The following is a 21980-nucleotide window of genomic DNA, read 5'->3' as shown; positions in this document are numbered from 1 at the left end:
AAAAGTTTTCAAGGACATTCAAGGATAAAAATTTGGTAATTTTTAGGGTGTTTGGAGACAGAAAATATTAGGAAAATATAAAAAAATGTTTAAATAAATCTTGAAGGACATTCAAGGATACAAACTTTAAAGTAATTGTTAGAGTGTTTGAAGAAAGAAAATAGTAGGAAAATATTAAAAACGGTTTTAAATATATTAAATCTTCAAGAACATTCGAGTACAAAATTTTAGAGGTAATTTTTAAAGTGTTTCAAGAAAGAAAATATTAGGAAAATATTAAGATAAAAATTTAATTCAAGGCCAATTGAAGAAAGAAAATAAGAAAATATTAAAAAAAAATGTAAATAAATCTTCAAGGACATTCAAGGATAAACATTTTGGAAGCAAGTTTTAGGACTTTTGAAGAAAGAAAATATTAGGAAAGAATTAAAAAAGTTTAAATAAATCTTCAAGGACATTCAAGGAGAAACATTTTAGAATTAATTTTTAGGACATTTGAAAAACGAAAGTAGCAGTATAATATTAAAAAAAAATTAAATATATCTTCAAGGACATTCAAGGTTAAACATTTTGGAAGTAAGGTTTAAGACTTTTGAAGAAAGAAAATAGTAGGAAAAGTTTAGAAAAAGTTTAAATAAATCTTCAAGGCCATTCAAGGATAAAAGTTTTAGAATTAATTTTTAAGCCGTTTGAAAAACGGACGTAGCAGGATAATATTAAAAAAAATTAAATATATCTTCAAGGACATTCAAGGTTAAACATTTTGGAAGCAAGTTTTAGGACTTTTGAAGAAAGAAAATATTAGGAAAGAATTAAAAAAGTTTAAATAATTCTTCAAGGACATTCAAGGATAAAAATTTTAGAATTAATTTTTAGGACTTTTGAAGAAAAAAAATAGTAGGAAAAAATTAAAAAAAGTTTTAATAAATCTTCAAAGACATTCAAGGATATAAATTTTAGAACTAATTTTTAGGCCGTTTGAAAAAGGAAAGTATGTAGTAGGAAAAATTAAAAAAAAGTTTAAATAAATCTTCAAGGACATTCAAGGATATAAATTTTAGAACTATTTAATTTTTAGGGCGTTTGAAGAAAGAAAATATTAGTAAAATATTGAAAAAATTTTTAAATAAATCGTCAAGGATATTCAAGGATAAAAGTTTTAGAAGTCATTTTTAGATGTTTGAGGAAGTGACATAGTAGAAAAATACTAAAAAAAGTTTTAAATAAGTCTTCAAGGACATTCAAGGACAAAAATTTTAGAGGTAATTTTTAAGGTATTTGAAGAAAGAAAATAGCAGGAAAATATTCAAAACACATTTTCATAAATTTTTCAAGATATTCAAGATAAGGATTTTAGAGTAATGTTTAGGGCATTGGAAAAACGAAAGTAGCCGGAAAAAATTAAAAAAAAAAAATTAAATAAATCTTCCAGGACATTCAAGGCGTTTCGAGAAAGAAAGTACTAGGAAAATTTTACAAAAAATGTTAAATAAATCTTTAAGAACATTGAAGGTTAGACATTTCAGAGCCCATTTATCACGGTTAAAGGTTTTTGTAGGAAAATATAAATATTTTTTGAATATCCTTTACACTGTTGTTTCATTTGTCACTGCTATATCCGTAGCAGTTACTTTCATAGATTTACTTATATAATAATTTTTAGTGCTAACTAAAACTTGAAAGGTGTCCTTAAAAGAGTTACTGAGAGTTGAAAAATGCAGATTTACCTGAATCAAAACACAGATTCAACAGAAAAAGTTTAAACTTGCAGTAGCGTTCAAAAGGACCCGAACAAGGACCAGAAAATAAATGAAAACAGTGTTCATATCCTCATATCCAACAGCATAAATTAAGTTACCAGAATTTTCTTAGATCACAGATTAGCTAAAGCTTTGACTTGAAATATAAACAGTGAAATATTCTAACTAACCTTTTAGTAAGTAATAAAAGCAACTTCATTAAATAATTTTCTGCACTGCACTCATTTTTATCAAAAATCTAGTTTGTCTAAGTTGAACTAACCAACATCACATGAATTGCTGCACTTAGCGACTCCGGCAAAAGTTTAATGAAAAAACTTATTTGAAACTGGAATGCTGTGGAAAAGCCACGAAAGTACTTCAGAAGTTCGCAAAATTCAACGAAGGAGGTTGGAAGAAAGTCAATGCAGCTGAATAGCTAAAAAAAAATTTCAGCACTTAATGCAAAGCATTTCCAAGTTAATCATTTATTTTAAGAGCTAGTGAAATGCAGGCGGAATTTCATGAAATTCTTGAAGCAAAGAAGAAATGCGAAAACTTTAGTAGAAAGCAGAAAAAGTGTTTCACTCGTTCATCCAACACTTTTAGTTTGAATGCGAAGAGCAAGAAGTGTTTCGCAAGTGTATTTCTGTAAGTATTTGTAAGTTCCACGCTTGTTGGTATTAATACAGAAATTTTAGAAATGGCATCAAGCCTTGGGAAAGCAAGCCAGCTTAGAAGAAAGTAGTGAGATTTTAACACCTCATGAGACAGTACAAATCAACCAGAGTTGGGGCTTGTATAAATACCAACTGTCTTCGCTTTGACTCTTATCAGAATAAACGCGATAAGTTCTAAGAAGGATAGCTGCGGCAGGATTAGCCTAGAAAAATGCCCTGAAAACCTGCTAATCAAGAGTTGCTTGGTTCTCGACTCACCTCTGGCTAGAAGAACCTTGCAAGTACATTACATGCGTCCCATCCCTCAAAAAGCAGTCTGCAACTAACTATAGAAAGCTTCCTACAATATTTGTTAAAAAAAAAAAACTCTCATGCAATTGTTTTCGCTATCACTGGCACTGATCAGGTGCGCACGCTCTTACTAAACATGCCCATCTCCTCCAATGACACTATTGACCGCATGCCTCTCAAAAGTGGTGTCCTTGTACGAAGTTCTGAAATTGGTTAAATGAACTAAACTATCCTACTATTCACAAAAAATATACGTTAGGCCCAAGTTTCGCGTTAATAGATTCAATTTCTAGTAAATTTGAAATTCCTTCGAAATCACATTCCGCTTTTCATTCACAAATTATCATATTATTTGAATTTTAAAAGTAATTATAGCCTTCTAACTGCTCCTTTTCTTCAAAAGCACGACAATTTTCATTTGAAATGATTACAACTTCAAATGGATTCCTTTGCATACATGAAGTTATGTGAAACTTATAATTCTTACAACTTTTAGCACTTGACGTGCTGCTTAATAGCCCTTAACCTCCATTAACCACCATACTGAAATAACTTTTGGATAGTATTGCCTCCCTGTGGCTTTCGTATTCACGCGTAATAGGTTTCGCTGTCAGCGTCGCAGTCATTACACGTATACTCGCATATTCGGCCGTATTGTAGGTGTAGTACGAGTGTCACGGCGTTGTCGCTCTCTCAGGCTCTCTCGCAAGAATGTTTGTTTATGGATTGAGTAGAGTATAAACTATGAAGAATTTATGCAACTCTTTAGATTCTCATCCAAAATTTTGACCTTAGCTTTTGTGCTAAATACAAATCTAAAGTCGGTTTCGCTTGGCTTGTAGAGCCTACAAAAATTGTAGTTTACGGGGAGCACCATAAAAAGTAGCAGTACCCGTTTTTTTGTTTCATTTTTATAAATTTGGTGTTCAAACGTTTTTCTTTTTTTAATTTAAATTTGTATAAAATTGGTGCCTAATTTATTTTTATTTAAATTTTTATAAATTTTTTGTCATTAATTTTTTTGATTTAAATTTTTATAAAAATGGTTTTTAATTTATTTTTATTTAGATTTTTATAAATTTTAATTTTAATGTTTTTTTAATTTTCTACAATATAAATCTGGTTTTTAATTTATTTTTATTTAGATTTTTATAAACTTTGTTTTTAAATTTGTTCTTTGTTTCAATTTTTATAAATTTGGTTTCCAATTTATTTGTATATAGATTTGGCTTTTATTTTTTTTTAACTTTTATAAATTTGGTTTTGAATTTTTTTTATTTGAATTTTTATAATTTTGTTTTTAGTTTACTTTTAGTTAGATTTTTATAAATTTTGTTTTTAAATGTTTTTCTTTTTAATTTAAATTTTTATAAATTTGGTGTCCAATTTATTTTGATTTAAATTTTTATAAATTTTTTGCCATTAATTTTTTTGACTTAATTTATTATAAATTTGGTTTTGAATTTTTTTTATTTGTATTTTTATATTTTTGTATTTATTTTACTTGTATTTAAATTTTTATAAATTTTGTTTTACTTCTTTTAATGCAATTTTTGTTAATTCGGTTTTTAATATAATTTTTTTTGTTTAAATTTTTATAAATTAGGCTTCAGATGTTTTTTAATAAAATATTTATAAAATGGGATTTTAATTTTTTATCTCTATACATTTTTTTTACTTGTTTTTTTTGTAAGTTTTTTTTATTTATTTTTTTTTTTTATTTTTATAAATTTGGTTTTTAATTTTTTAGATTTTTTAAAATTTGGATTTTAATTTTTTATCTTTACATAATTTCCCTCTTTTTTCTTTTATTGAAACAATGTTTTGAATTTTGAAAAACTACCTTTATTTTCATAATTTTTAATTGAGTTGAAAAAATCTTTTTCCATTTTTTTAGTTTTCATAGTTTTTTTATATTTTTCTAGCCATTTTATTTTTTATCCGCTATATTGGAAAGGTCAAAATCATTATATTCACTTTCCGATAAGCCTTCAGATTAGGAGGAATAGTTTTCCTCGAAATCAGAAATAGCTTCAAATTCATAATCAACGACATCAAAACCCCCAAATACGAAATTTAATTAATTTAAAGTTTTTAAAACTCACTCGCCAGACTGAAACAGCAATTTTTATTTTAAAAACTTTTTTGTTTATTATTTTTTATTTAATTTTTTAAGAACTTTCTTATTAAAATCTTTTAGTTTTAATTTTTTTTTTTATTTAATTATTATTATTTGTATTATTTTCTTTTTTTATAAATTTTGCTCAGTAATTTATATTTCGAACTCTATCTCGGTAAGCTCAAAATATTTAATTCAATACCTGATTCCTTCTGAGAATTTGAAGCATATTTGTTAAATTTTTTTTTAAATTTTTTTGAAATTTGAATTTTTTTTCTTTTAATTTTTTTGTAATTTTTTTTCTATTGATTTTTTTTGGTTGTTTTTTTTATTTTTTTTTCAGTATTGCAGATCTCGGTTAGCTGGCAATCATTTAATTCATAATCTGATTGGCTTTGGGTGTTGGAAGAATAATTTTCCTTCCAATCAGAATTTGTTGGTATTAACTTCATTTTCGTAATCAGCGACCTTAAAAGCATCCCTGAAAGAAGTTTTAAATAATAAAGTCAGATCATTCTTTTTAAAAACCATCCGCTGCACTGGTAGTGCATATTTTGTCTTTTAAAAAATTAACTTACTTTTAATAATTAGTTATTTTTTTTTAACTTTTTCTTATTAACTCTCTTTTAATAGTTATTTTTTTAATATCTGTTTTTTTTTATTTTTGTTTTTGTTAAAAAATAAAAAAGTTTTTTTTTATGTTTTTGTAGATTTTTTCGTCCTTAAAACATTAGCTTACTTTTATAACTAATTTTTAATATTTTTTTATAATTTTTTTGTTTAGTTTCTTGTTATGGTTTTGATTTTTATGGTTTTGTAGACATTTAATATTTCGTTCTCTATGTCAGTAAACACAAAATGGTTTAATTCATAATTCGATTGCTCTTCGGAATGGGCAGAATAAATGCCCTTGGAGTTAGATTTTTTTTTTCATTAAAAGAATTTCCTTAATTTTTATTTTTATATTTTTGTAGCCATTTGATACTTCGTCTTCTATGTCAGTAAACTTAAAATCATTTAATTCGTAATCTAATTGATATTCGGAATCAGAAATTTTTGACACAATTTCATATTCATAAGCAGTCTTGTGGTCTGTTTGAAGTTCTAAGTGGTACAGTCGTCACGGCTTTTTTGAAATTAGAAGAATTAACCTCAGTTTTGCAAACAGCGATCGCAAAATTGCAGCCATATGAATTTTCACTAAAATCGCAACATTTTCGCCAATTTTGATGGTCGTCTAGCCCATAGTGCATGGTAGTGAGATCCTCAACAAGTTTAAAGATGCAGCAGAAAAAAACAACGCTTATGTATTGAAAACTAATAAATAAACTTCGCAAATTAAAAATTTAATAAGAATAAATCCAATCCTGTGCCAAACCCAATTAACTTTAAGATCAACATAAAATCAGAGGCAACAATTTCAATTAAAACTTTTAATTATTTGAACAGAACCTCAAGTGTGCCATAAGTTCACTTCAACTGAGTGTACGAAAAATGCCAATAGCTACTCGAAGCGCGCAATTAAAATATTGGCACAATTAATAAGCGAGCTCATGCCATAAATCAGCTTAACACATTTTCACATTTCACATGCAAATTAAAATCGTTATCAAAACGAATTTCAACAACATCCACGCACCCACGCACCCACATACATAAATATGTAAGTGGGACAGCAGCCGCAGCTGTTATTGCCGTTGGATGCTGCTGGTGAATGCAATCAGATGCAAAAGCAAATTTATATGCTGCGGTTGGCAAGCAAATGTTGACTACGAAAAAGAAAAACAGAAATATATAAAAGAAAAAGCACCAGCGGTAGGTAAATGCAAAGAGAGGTAAATGTTGCTTAACTTAAAACATTGTAAATTTGTAGACGTAAAAACAAAAATATGTAGTAGCGAAAATCATGGAAGTTAAAAAAAAGTTAAGGCAGCGCAGTATGCGAGCGTAATATTGTGCTATGTTGCAGAACGAAAATTCCAAAAAAAGAAAACGCAAGATTGAAAGGAAAACATGAAACTTTTTTAGAAGTTGAAAAGTGTAGCACGAGCAAAAACCACACCCAACATAGAGTTGCTATTATTGCGCTGGCGCTATATCCGCTGGCATTTCGAAGCGTGTGCGCCCACGCACTTCAATACACACACACGTAGCAAAGAAAAAACGGCATGCAATGAAACTTCATCGAGCGTACGCATGTGTGTGTGCCTCGGTGTTTTCGGCACTTTGCTTTTGTTGCCAATTTATGGTGCTATTTTTTCGAGTGCCTGCAGCAGCACACACATATTTCTCGCCGAGATGTGTTCAAAAAGTCAAGAAGCTATAGGCATTCAAAAGCTGCTGCAACAATTAATGCACTCGTACTGAATCGCGCGCGAATTAACTGAAATGCCTCGAAATAGCTTGAAATACCCGGAAAAAGCTTTAAGTGAAATGAAGTGAAATTTAATGGAAATGCAATCGCCGCAGATAAATAAACGCCCATTCACTTGAATTAAAAACAAACAAAATTCTTCTCACGCAAATTTGTTGGTATATCGATGAAACGACTTCCTCTGTTTCGGTTTAACTGGAAATCAGAAATCAAACGGCTGCAGTGGCGACCTATAAAAAGAGTTGGGGAAGAAAAAAAAAAAAAATACTGTAATAGACAGAGCCACGGTAAACGGGTTTGTGACAGCGGAATACTTGTAATCGTATCATTTTAATGCGATTGGTTCCACGTTGGCCGTGATAGGCCAACAAGCGAGCGGCGCACAATAGCTTTCACACAATTATATATTATATTTACCTACACAAATAGTGGTAGAAGCACGCATATGCATATACATATGCAAATACATACACACGCACGTACCACATATGCATGTATGGGTACACAACGAAGCAACACAACTCAACAAAATCACGAATAATCATCTACGCTGATAAAATAATCTCACTTGAAGCCATTTCCTGCTTTCAACGCCCAACCAACCAATCAACCAACCAACCAACCGGTCAGCTAGTCGGCGGTCTAGTGGCAATGTCTGTAGAAGCAGCTGAGGTCACGCAAAAGTGCTAAGGCAGACAAGAAAATTTGTTGCACGTGCAACAGCGAAAGAGTGGACTGAAAGTAAAGTGGAAAATCATAAATTTTGACAACTTTAAACGATGAATGCACTTAGCCCGGCAAAAGTATGAATAGCAGGTTGACGCTGAAGCAGGGTTTAAGAGCTGCTCGGCCAAAGTTCGCAGCTTTAAAATTTGTTTTCACTTTTCAGTTGTTTTTTTATGACGCAGAAATATATTATTTTTCTGAGGGTACTCAATTTTCCAACTTATTTTTTTTCTGTTTTTTTTTTTTGCTTTTTAAATGGACACACTTACTTGTCGGTGTAGTGCAGGGTTGTTATTTTATGTGAAGTAGTTATTTAATGCTTGCACTTACCTGAAAAGAGAAAAGCGAAAAAAGAACGAGAAAGACAGGGATTAGGCATGAATCTTAAAAAATTATTTGGTAGCAAAAGATGTATGTAGCAAAATATTATGCATAAAATATAATAAAATAGCGCTTAGTTAACTTTCAATGGCGTCGAAGCAGATTAAGTAACGCGCGCTGCACAAATTCAGCAGTTCATTCCAGCGTTCCGTAGTTTGAGTTAATCTGCTTTAGCTTCCATCTGCCGTTGGGTGCAAAACTACAAATGTTTCCTAAGTTAGGATATGTAAGTTTATGTGTTTCATAAGTTTTTGAGGGGTGCAGAAAGAGCAATAATGCTTCATATGTTCAATTATGTATCACAGCATGAAAATAGTGCACCTAAAAGTCAAAGTCGGTAAAGTATTGTAGGTTTTTCACGAACTTAGAATGAAATTCAAATGAAGTGTTGTAGTGAATGTGTGTAGGATAAGATCAATGGATCACCTGGATCGCTGTCTACATTTAAGAAGGTTAGGTTAGGCTGACCTAGCTAGCTGAAAGCCATCACATGATCCTATTGGTCTTTAGTGGTACCAGATGGAGCTTGACCCTTACTCTTCCTTGTAGTAGGTTTCTTGTAATAAGCCTGCGTCTTTTGCGAATCTAAGTAATCTACACTTAAGAAACATTCCTATAATTTTATTGAGTATTTAGCGCAAATACAAGTTTTAAAAACTATTGAAGGGTAGTCAGAGGCCCGAAAAAATTATGATGTTCAATAATTTTTTTTTTTTTTGTTAGTCAGTTGCTTTATTTTTTAACTTGATTAGGCAAAATTTCAAAAAAAAAAATTAATAATTGTAAAAGTTATCGCTGTTTGTGTGGAGCCCGTTTCCCCAGAAGTCCCTTGCGGTGATCATCATAAGTCCTTGGGGATTCATCTAAAATCAATCGCGCAAGAGAAATTAGTTTCATTAATAGATAATCTTGCGTTGAAGAAACTTTTTTTCAAAACTAACAAAATGGCGGCCTCAGGAAATATTTTTCAAATTTTCGAGAAAAACCCGATAATTAATTGTTTAAAAAAATTCCGAATTTAAAAAAAAAAACCTTCGATCAGGCACGAGTTTTTTATGTTTTTCAAAAACAGTATAAAATTTATTGAAATATACAAAGCGGGTCTTAAGTTACAGTCATCACCAGTTCAAAAACATGAAAACGCCTTTAACCCTTAGAGTACGGAGTGGGGGACTTAAGGTACCCCAGGATTAGTTTTTCTTAAATAACTCGTAAATAATTTCTTTCTCCCTTTTTCCCTTTAGGTAGTCGAGTTTTATTTTAAATCCTGTATAAAAACTTATCGTTTTTTAATTTACTAACAGTCTTTGTAATATTAATATACCAACTTATAAACAAAACAAAAAAATTTGTGTGTGCGGATTTTAATGAAAGTTTTGCTATCGATTTATTTAGAGTTATACGAATTATTTAATTACTTTAACTGTGGCGGCCGCCGTAGCCGAATGGGTTGGTGCGTGATTACCATTCGGAATTCACAGAGAGACGTCGGTTCGAATCTCGGTGAAAGCAAAATTAATAAAAAAACATTTTTCTAATAGCGGTCGCCCCTCGGCAGGCAATGGCAAACCTCCGAGTGTATTTCTGCCATGAAAAAGCTCCTCATAAAAATATCTGCCGTTCGGAGTCGGCTTGAAACTGTAGGTCCCTCCATTTGTGGAACAACATCTACACGCACACCACAAATAGGAGGAGGAGCTCGGCCAAACGCCTAACAGAAGTGTACGCGCCAATTATTATTATTATTATTATTAACTGTGTCATCTATTCCTGGACCATGTAATAGTTCTTCAGCCATCACAGCAGCTTCCAAAATATCGGTTTGCTTTTGTCTAGGTAGTATTCTACTTTCTCGAGTGTAATCATTAGCGCGCTTATCTGCCCCTTTCATACGTGGAGCATCCATTTTTCCAGCATACGAACGCTCCGGAGCGCCCGAACGCTCTTTATTAATTATTGAATAACTCGAAAAGTATTTCTCAGATTTACTTCAAATTTTCACCCAATATTTTCAAGATATTATACTTTAAGACAATGAAATAAGCTCCCATTTTTTGAAAATTCTGACCACCCCAAACCCCTTAAAACTGTTTAACAAATTTTACAGCCACAGCTTAATCATTTAACTGGCTTGCCCTGCATATTCCATATCTTTATTAAAATTTGAGTTTTCTCAATCAAAAACTGTTTGTAAAGTTTATTTACATTTAGAATTAAATAAATAAAAAATATTTAGTTATTGCATACATTTTCTTTAAATATATCGGAGCTATCTCCCAACCCCACTATTACCCAAATGAACCAATTAATGTATTGAAAAACTAATTTCCGTAAAACGGGCAAATAAAATTTGTATATCAAAATTGTTCAACATAGAAGAACTACCTGTAGGTTCTACAAAATAAATTTTTGGCCAAATAATACAATAACAGAAAGACTTGGGCTGTAATTATAACCCAATTTCAGGCAATTTCCTTAAACCAACAAAGAGGAAACATTTTCAAGTAAATTTAGAAGTAATGGCATAACCCCCGGCAATTTATAGGAAATGCAATAAATCAAACTGCCTAAAGCTTCAGCCGGAGCAAGTAGACAATATTCAAATACAATTAACTGCTATTTACATATCGTACAAGTGAATAATTGCCAACGCTGCAGAATGTGGCTGTCGGAAAAGAAATGGAACAGCAACGTCACCAACAATTTCTCATGCAATCGAGTGACACTTGACATTTACGAAAATAACGCAGGCAAGCTGGGACTGAGGCAGAGTGTGGCAAAGAGTTGGCAGTACCGTAAGCCAGTGAATGACAACAAGGACATCTATACTATGTATCAGGCATTAAATGTACAACTAAAAGTAATTAAAATAAATAAGGAAACACGAAAAGACAAAGTGTAGAAAAGCGAGTGTGAGTGGTTGGTGGAGAAATGGAAGCGTTGGAAAGAATATTTAACGACCCAGCGGCCGAATGTAGTTTAAACGAAATATTCACACAACTAGTCATTAACGAACTTCTCAAAACACACACACACACACACACTCACATGCCAACAAGCAAGCATAATACGCACAAAAGTAATTAAGAATGTCAACAAATAGGCGTTAAGACAACAACTACATCAAATTATATTCAAGCGCAAATGTGTGAACGAATACGAATGATCGTTTTTCTTTTTTCGTTGAAAGGCACAGGAAGAACGGTTGAGCTGTCTGATTATTTGTCTAATTTTTGTGCTTTTCACGTTGCTATTGTTGTGTCACATTTTTAATTTTATTTCACTCCATTTTTGTTTATTTTATTTTGTATAATGGCAACACTCACAAATGTGAAATTCCTGGAAATTTTATGTCATAGTTAACTTGTTGCAATCGCACCCAAAAGACCGCAGGCCACATACGCGCCCACACACACACACACACACACACACACACACACACACACATCAATTTGAGGTACATACAATTAAAAACATGCATGTATATGTGCAATATATGTGGGTAAATTCACAATCAGCAATTAACGCCACACCCATTCGGTAGCGCACGTAATTGCACGAAAGCCTCAGCGTCGGGTGTGAGTACTACGCGGCGTATACGTAGCCCGCTGAGCATGCTTTCAAACCTATTGAAAATGGAATATTTTCGTTGAAAAACACATGGAGAGAGTGAAGCAAAAATGCCAGCAAATTAATATGATAAGTAAGGGTACGGCGGAAAGGATGAAGTTGCTTTAAAATACATAAGTGAAGTAAAAAGGAAAAGTAAAGCTTTCGGTGCCGCTCGAAGTGTGAAGAGTTTGTTGTTATTTACTTAAAACCCCTCAAGCAAGATAATTTTGTATAGGATATCAAACAAGACCACTAAATACGGAAAACACATGGCTGCCGGCCGTAGGAAAGCATGCGAGCGAATGAAATTTCAAACTGGAGTTAAAGTGACTATAGTAAATATGACTAGGATTCTTGACAAGAATTATTACGCATTTAAATTTCAAAGCGCTTTTAACGTTTCTTGCTTTTGCTATTTTAATAACGTCGTACTCTGCTGAATTTTAATTCAGTAGTTGATATTGAAAGCCGTTGATCTGAGCGATGGCTTACAATCAACTCATTTTATTTTACTGATACAATGAAAGGGTAACTGGTTAATACACTTGCCTTGTTTATTACATTTATTTATTTTTTCTATTTTTTTTTTTTTTTTTTTGATATTTAATCTACGATTTGGTTTTGTTTTAATACAATTTTTATACTAATTTTAAGATTAATTTTTAATTAATTTTAATTTCAATACAATATTAATTTTAAATTTAATTATTGGTTTTGATTTTAATGCGAAGTTCAATTAAATTTTTTTTTGTAATTTTAGTCCCAAAATTAATTTTAATTTTATTGTTAATTTTAATTTTATTTATTAATTAATTGTTAATCTTAATTTTAATTTTAATTGTAAATTTACTGTCAATTTCAACTTAATTTTACTTTTCTTTATTTCAAGTTTTATTTTACTTTCAAGTTCAATTATAATTTTGGTCCCAGTTTTAATTTTAATTTTAATTTTAATTTTAATTTTAGTTTTAATTTAATTTTAATTTAATTTTAATTTTAATTTTAATTTTAACTTTAATTTTAATTTTAATTTTAATTTTAATTTTAATTTTAATTTTAATTTTAGTTGTAATTCTAATTGTAATTTTAACTTCAATTTTAATTTTATTTTTAATATTAATTTTACTTTTACTTTTACTTTTACTTTTACTTTCACTTTTACTTTTACTTTTACTTTTACTTTTACTTTTACTTTTACTTTTACTTTTACTTTTACTTTTATATTACTTTTACTTTTACTCTTACTTTTACTCTTACTTTTACTCTTACTTTTACTTTTACTTTTACTTTAATTTTAATTTTAATATTGATTAGAATATTAGTTTTAATTTTGATTTAAATCGTAATTTTAATTTTAACTTAGGTTTTAGTTTTAGTTTTGATTGGAATTTTAATTGGAATAAAATTTATAATTTTATTTTGTTTTGATTTAATTAGCTTACATTATTTTATATTATTTTTAGTCTATCCTGGTCTGAGTTAGAGTTCTGGTGTAGGCACCCTGAACCCAAGTTTTTTGATCGCAATCTTGGGTTACTGTTTAGGTCTGATAGGGTCTTGTAAGGTACTCCTTAGGTCTCTAGGGATCTTTCCCTTTTGTTTTTTTGCTCTCTGAATTATTTTTCCCTACAAAATCATTATAGTTTTATTTTAGTTCATTTAATGTATCATTTACTTTAAAAAAAATTGTAACAAAACTGTAATACATTTTTTTTTTTAATTTTAGTTTAATTAATAAAAAAATAATACTTGGTACGTTCTCTTCTGATAGGTGCTTAGCCGAGCTGCTCCTCCTATTTGTGTCGTGCGTCTTGACGTTGTTTCACAAATGCAGAGACCTACAGTTTTAGGTCGACTGCGAACGGCAATGGTTTCTTAGCTTGTAGTTTGATTTACTTTACTTAATTTTACCTATGGTATACTATTTAAAAAAAAAAAGTTTTTATTTTTTTGATCTATTGAATATTATTTAATTTACTTTCCTTCAACTTTATTTGAATTTCGTTTGCATTTTATTTTATGTGACCATATTTATTTTATTTGATTGTAATTTGTTTTATTTCTTTCTTCATTTTATTTTGCTTTTGCTTAATTTACCTTATTTTAATTTACGATTTAGCTTAATTTAATTTTGCTTAATGGCGCTTTATTTTTTCTATATTACATATATATATATATATATATGTATATATTTTCATTTGATTTTATTTTATCTTATTTTTTCTTTTTGGTTTATTTTTCCGTTTTATTAAATTTTTTTTATTCTGTTTTATTTTATTTATATTTAGTTAATTTACTGACTTTTTTGTTTCTTATCAAATTTCGCTTTATTTTATTTTAATTTCTTTTTTGGTGTTAATTTGTTTTTTTTTATTTTTAATTTAATAAATTTTACTTTTGATTACTGTCTTTTATTTGATTTTTTTTCTGTTTTATTTGACTTAATTTTAATCTAATTTATTACTTTTTTTATTTTATTCCTTTCATTCATATTAATTAAATTTGTTATAATTTTTATTTATTCCTTTACTTTCTATTTTATTTATTTTTATTATTACTTTTTTCTTCTTTTCTTCGAATCCTGTTACGCGCACATATTCTCTCCCTAACTACACCTATAAATTAATACCTAAATACTCCAAAAAAAAAAAATATATATATATATATATATATATATGTATATGGTCACATGTGCATGAACATCACTATCAGCCAACTTTCAATCAGCTCTTAATGTTTCTGTCAATATATCTTTTCCACCCATCAACTGCCAGCTGCTCGCTGTTTCCAGCCGTTGGTGTGTTTATTTTCGCTCGTATGGCAAGCAATGTCAGGATGATCACCTTTCCGAGGAAGCCAAAGAAACATTCTGAATCTATCCATGTTTTTACGCATACACACATACATTGAGTCAAAAATAATACGGGAGAATATTTGCATAGCAACCTGTTGCTAATAGCAAAGCTATTAAGTATTGGCTGGCATATCAACACAGGCACGCAGCCTAAAAATCGTGAACTCCAAATAGAACGCATTTTTAATGTTTACTTTCAAGGAGATGAAATATAAAAGAAATTTTACACAAATACTTTTATGGTATCAATTTAAAATGCAGCAATAAATGCTGAGCTGAAAGCTGTCACTTGAATAATTGGTTTTTCCAAAAAGTTTCATGAGTTCATAAGTAATTCTCGTGTTGTGTATATTTGAGCGCAGTAAAATTTAACTTTTCATAAATTTAATTCAGTTTACTTCAGTTCACTTAGATGTGGGTTTTCAATTCTACTCTCAGCATAGGGTATACTTCAACTGCGCTTTGTTATTGCACTGAAAAACCGAGAATCAAATATTTAGCATCACATCATAAATAAATGAAAATCTTAAGAAGTTTATCAATGTAAATTCCAAAACTAAAATCATATCTCCAATGAATGATACTAGAATAGGCAGCAGAAACATGTGTAGCAAAAGCAGAAATAAATTTTTGTATCGAAGTGTTGAAGGAGATGAATTTTGTGTTCATCCCTTTCCGATCTAACCAAGGCATCGCTGCTTTCGAAATAGTCACGAAGAAGAAGTAGTAGAAAAAAGAATTCAATGTACTGTAAAGATGGTGGCTACTGTTTTATAGGACTCAAAAGGCAAATATTTGAAGGCTTTTAAATTATAGCAGAGCTGTGCACTAGACTTATAGGGCAACTGAAAGATGCTATTAAAGAAACTGTGGGATAAAATGGACGGGAATTTTGCCACTTTTGCAAGGCGATGCGCTCGTTCCTTTGTGGTAGCTACCCTGCATGATTGTAGATTCAATACACTTAACAGCACTTAAAATAGTACAGATTCGCTTCTGAAAGTTAATATTTATTTCTAAAACCAGGATGGAAGTATCGAGGAAAAAATTTGATGTTATCGGCTGATTCTGGCTATCTCAAAGATGTATATGAAACCTTTGTTCGATTATATATAAGTATATAAAAGTGGCCGCAGTAGCTGAGTGCATTTGGGCGTGGTTGTCATTCGATTAGCCCCGACTATAAACCTATGACGATTATAGTAAATAGCTTTTCAACAGTAACAAACAGTAAATAGCTTGACAAGCAATGACCAACATCCAAGTGCTTATCTGCCTTTGAAAGGCTTCTAATAAAAACTATTTGCCGTTCTCAGTCGACGTGGAACTTCATTATAAAACAACATCAATACGCAAACCACAAATTGGATGTGGTGAGACGTACGCGCAAATCAAACACACACTTTATGAAAAATGTTAGAAAGATTTTAGGCTTAAAGGAGAATAGGTTGAAAAAGAAAAATATATTCATATTTAACTCCAATTCCCTTTCTCGTTATTCCGTGAATTTTTTTACCTTTTTTGTTTTAAGATACAAATTATTTGATGTGGACAAAGCATATGTCAATACACCTTTTTTGAATGTCAAAGGTGCAGCCACTGAATGTGTAAGTACAAATGGAAGAAAAGTGGACAGAAAAACAAGTGAATGTAAAAGTTATATTTGTAGATGAAATATACAAATTTGGACAACGGGATATAGACATAATATGACAGTTTGCTTGCAATTAAATTAGATTTATGCATAAAAGGTGTCTAAACCGCAAATATTTATGTTCTTATATTTATTTTTTGTGCATAGAAAATTCTTCTAATACATATTTCAGTTTTCTCTAAAGCAAATGAGGTACAGCAAATGCGTCATTTTCCACCTCCTAAGTAATTGCGGTATGTGCGTATAGTCGATTTATGTCTTTGGGTTGTGTGCAAATAATGAAATATTTGACTTCTCATCCTTACTTACTTAAATTATTTATCCGTTACCCAGCATTGGTCTTGTCCTTGGAAACCACGTGCGAAGCAAAAGAGTGTAGAGCATTTTTCGGAGAAGGCTATTAATATAGCGAAATAAAAGAATACATTACTTTTCGTTTTCTCTTTGTATGAGTTATGACTCCTGATCTTTCATGCTGTAGTTGAATTACTCAGGACGATAAAGTGTGATTGATTTTCAGAGTCAAGAACCAGACTACAATTTTACTCAAAATTCAACAAAAAAAAATATCTCATCCAGTTACATAACCTCAAATATAGCCAAGCTTAGCAATTTTTTTCACTTTTAGGTTGTATTGTTTTGAAAATTGGATGCCTTGGAGCTATCACTACAACCACCCCGCACGACACTAACCACCTTTTCACATGCCTAATCACACCTACTCATCTAACACCTCTCTCCCTGTGGACCCAACCTGTCGAAATAGCAAGTTTCTTGGGTCTACCGTTAGATGAGCAAGACGAAGATGACCGGTGATTTACACTACACTGACAGGGTAAAATTAACTGCTAAAACAACAACAACAACAAGAGCTCGAATTCGGATTCAGTGCATCAAAAAGCTCCGGAAATTCGAAGCTTAGATTTTGGTTCAATTTGCTCCCATTGTTGTTCTCCTGTATTACCTATAAAATGTTGCAAGTACAACTTTTCAAAAACCACCTCACTTTTAAAACAAGCATTCATTCTTGTATACATTTTTTAACTCTCTACCATCATTTCTAATTGAGATGGAGCTCGCTAACCGGGAATTTCGCCCCAACTATTGTCTAAGTCTCGGCCAAACTCACGTAAGCGGTTATCACGACAATTAAGAAGAAGAATATCTAAGTTGAGCTTGTGAAACATTAGCAAACGACCTTTTGAAGCTTTGGAAAAAAACGGGCAACTTTTTAATTTTTGTGAGCTTTTATTTAAAAGTTGTTTTTTCTGGAATAGTAAAGGATTAAAGAAGGGCGCTACGCTACACTTAATCTACTAAACTATTTCAACATATCTTAATTCAATATGCAGTAGACGCTTCTAAAGGGTGGTTAAATTTCAAGGGCCGATGTCGAAGGTGAACCACACCGAAACGTCAACAACACTGTTGAACTTCTTTCTTTGGGGTTATTTAAAAGATATAGTAGTATCATAATAAAGAGAAATGACAATAATTTCTTAAACAAATTTTATTTCATTCAAAATCCACACCGGCCCTCTTGATTCTAATGCTTTTTTCGCGCTGTGCCCAATTCTGGGTAATTTGTATCAAAAGCATACCAAAAAATTGTGCACGCATTAGTTTGGCTACAAGAAATATCCGCTCATGGGCTCTTTGCACAACGGAAGCGTTTGCTGAGTACCAAAACTTTATAATGAAACTATAGTTTCACTTTAAAATGGTGAGCGCATATGCAAATATGCATTGCTATCAATGCTATGAAATTACCAAAAATTATTTATTTAAGTATTTTTGGCTAAGTAACTGACGGACTACATTTAGCTACAAAAATTTTGAAAAATCCGTCAGAAGACTTTTTAACTAAAGCAACCCTTCACTTAATTCATTATTATATTCCCTAAAGCGTAATACACTTTAAGTATGGAAATGTATAAATAATTTTTGACACCACAAAGTAATTTCCATACACGCACAAATGGCATTCGCGCTCTATGATATGACTACAAATAGATCAAAAGCCAAGTAAGATAGCCTTGACTTACATGATACCTCGTCAAACATGCACGCACTCGTATATGCATAAGTAGATAATCTCAGAAGCTCTCTATTTTTGTATATGTACATGTATGCAAACGTAAATATATTCCAAAAATGTTGCCATGTCGTACACATACAAAATATGACCGAATATGAACGAATATGTAAAGAGAATAAAGCAGAATGTCCTTGAACGTTGGTATGAACGTCGTGTATTAATCATTACGCATTTTCTTATATAAGTAACTATGTGTGTGTATGCAAAATAAAAAAAAATATATATGGACATATACTTAATCATGAGAGTGCCCATCGCTTTTATATTAAGCTTCACAAGCCATTGTAACCATAGAAAGTGTGTGGTTGTAGCGTTCCAAAAACATTGTTATTCTACATTTGTTCAGTTACATACACATATTCTTTCACGCAATGCAGAGAAAATTCTGTATCAAATTCATGAAGTTATGACAACGAAAAAGAAGAAGTTTTTGTAAACTATTTTTCATTCGTTTCGTACAGCCATTACTCATGCGGTCATGGATCGGAAAAGCCTAATAATGTGCGAGTGCGTGAAATCAAACTAATTCGAGCACCAGAAACAAACATATTGGGTGGTTAGATTAGTAGAGGCCCAAAATTAATTAAAAGAAAAACAGGTGCTAATAGAATTGTGAAAAATACCACTTTAATCAAACTAATAATGATACTTATACTTATACTTATACTTATACTTATACTTATACTTATACTTATACTTATACTTATACTTATACTTATACTTATACTTATACTTATACTTATACTTATACTTATACTTATACTTATACTTATACTTATACTTATACTTATACTTATACTTATACTTATACTTATACTTATACTTATACTTATACTTATACTTATACTTATACTTATACTTATACTTATACTTATACTTATACTTATACTTATACTTATACTTATACTTATACTTATACTTATACTTATACTTATACTTATACTTATACTTATATTTATACTTATACTTATACTTATACTCATACTTATACTTATACTTATACTTATACTTATACTTATACTTATACTTATATTTATACTTATACTTATACTAATACTTATACTTATACTTATACTTATACTTATACTTATACTTATACTTATACTTATACTTATACTTATACTTATACTTATACTTATACTTATACTTATACTTATACTTATACTTATACTTATACTTATACTTATACTTATACTTATACTTATACTTATACTTATACTTATACTTATACTTATACTTATACTTATACTTATACTTATACTTATACTTATACTTATACTTATACTTATACTTATACTTATACTTATACTTATACTTATACTTATACTTATACTTATACTTATACTTATACTTATACTTATACTTATACTTATACTTATACTTATACTTATACTTATACTTATACTTATACTTATACTTATACTTATACTTATACTTATACTTATACTTATACTTATACTTATACTTATACTTATACTTATACTTATACTTATACTTATACTTATACTTATACTTATACTTATACTTATACTTATACTTATACTTATACTTATACTTATACTTATACTTATACTTATACTTATACTTATACTTATACTTATACTTATACTTATACTTATACTTATACTTATACTTATACTTATACTTATACTTATACTTATACTTATACTTATACTTATACTTATACTTATACTTATACTTATACTTATACTTATACTTATACTTATACTTATACTTATACTTATACTTATACCTATACTTATACTTTTACTCGTCCTCATACTCACATTACCATACTCATATTAATGCTGCTATTGATCCTGCAGACAGTAAAAAACAGGATCAGATAATTCTGGAAATCAGAGCTTCTCTACTGTGTAATTCTAATTCACTAAGCGTCCATGCGAATCATGCAGCTGCACTCACTCATATTTTTGCATAAACATAACATAAGGCGCATACTAAAACTCAACTACACACACCATCTGACCTGAGCATAAATTTCTTCCACCGCAGGTCTGCATAAATTTTGCAAATTGCTAGGCGAGTATAGTGCCTCTAAAGTGATTATTGCTACACTTGCTCTCCTTGCATGCATAAAATATTAGCCAAAAACTTTCAAGTATATAAGGAAGAAGACACAGGGGCATACAATGCACCAGCATCTGCATCTCTGTTTGGCGCATAAAGTAAGTGCATATGTGAAGATGTAATTGTGCCACTTTATTTATAGAACATCGCATATGGTACGTGTACCTGAATGAAATGCATCTTCAGTAGTTGCAGGCGAAAATGATACTACAAATATATACAAACGTTTCTGATATGGCAGAGTTGAGAATTTTTCATTAGAAAAATTATACTGTGCGAACCTTGCAAAGTGCAAACTGCGTATTACAAGAATTTTGAAAATCTAGTGGGCCGAACTAAATTGGTATGCACAAACTCATTCACCATATTCTCCAGAATTTTGTTACTTCTCCATTACACTCATTTCAAGCAATGCCAGGCAAGCTGTCTAGTGTCGCATTCAAATCAATTCGCGAAATTGCTGAAATTTCGTATATTTGGTCGAGTTGGATTCAGAAAATTTCAAAAATTCTACCTCTGTTTCAAATATCAATTGCAATTAATAGGTGTGATTAGTTTTTCTTATGATCTGCCTACCTGTGTGGGTAAAAGATGATCGTAAGCTGTGCAATATGTGATTTTGCAATGTGCGATTTAGGTGATGCCCTGACTTGGTTTCCCAATTGGATATGCCGAAAAGCAAGCATAATTATATTGGAAATAGCGACATATCAAACATCTAAAGTTTTCTGGTGATCAAATTGTTTACAAAGTTTTGCACTGATTGGATATTTAGTTAAAACAACAGTAGAGTTGATTTCAGACTAAAAAGATGACTCTTAAAAGCGCTCTGCTAATACAGAAATTTGTGTGATGCTTCTCCACATACCCAGCAACGAAATTGACGTTTAGTTCGTGGCTTGAAATTTTAAAAATTATTTAATTTTTATCTGCATAACATACATGTTTTATTTAATGTTTTTTTCGTATTCTTATATCACATTTTTTTTTTTATTTTTTTTTTTATTTGAAAATTGGAAAAGTAATGAATTACAATCACAATGAATTAAAAAGCATTAGCATTATTTAAAACAAAAATTTTAATTTTTTTTGTATTGTATAATCCTCTTTAATTTGTTCAAAATGTCTTTAAATTTGTTACATTTCTTAATTGTTTTCTTTTTCAATTATAATTTTTTTTATTTTTTTATCTATTTTTATTATTTTTTTCTTTTTAAATACATTTTTGTAAATTTTTTTATTTTTCTTTTTATGATTTATTTGCATTTTTTTCATTTTATTTTTAGTTTTTCAAATTTATTTTTATTTTTTCATTATCTTTTATTTATTTTAGGTTTTTTTTAATATATTTATTTGCATAA

At 30.0% G+C, this 21980-nt stretch overlaps 1 protein-coding gene across 6 annotated transcripts in view; it reads right to left on the bottom strand.

Annotated features, from left to right (window-relative positions):
* Positions 1-4983: 4983 nt before the first annotated feature.
* Positions 4984-21980, bottom strand: part of LOC128868483 (uncharacterized) — a 99864-nt gene continuing 82867 nt past the window's right edge. For all 6 annotated transcript variants that reach the window (XM_054110616.1, XM_054110614.1, XM_054110615.1 and 3 more), the window contains exon 3: positions 4984-8259. In XM_054110616.1, the coding sequence (XP_053966591.1) occupies positions 8243-8259 (17 nt within the window). In that variant the 3' untranslated portion in view covers positions 4984-8242. The remainder of the gene's footprint in view (positions 8260-21980) is intronic.

Source organism: Anastrepha ludens, chromosome 6, assembly GCF_028408465.1.
Source record: "Anastrepha ludens isolate Willacy chromosome 6, idAnaLude1.1, whole genome shotgun sequence".
Classification (NCBI taxonomy): Eukaryota; Metazoa; Arthropoda; class Insecta; order Diptera; family Tephritidae; genus Anastrepha; species Anastrepha ludens.
The sequence above is the reverse complement of the archived record's forward strand: the minus strand, read 5'-3'. Positions and strand labels throughout refer to the sequence as shown.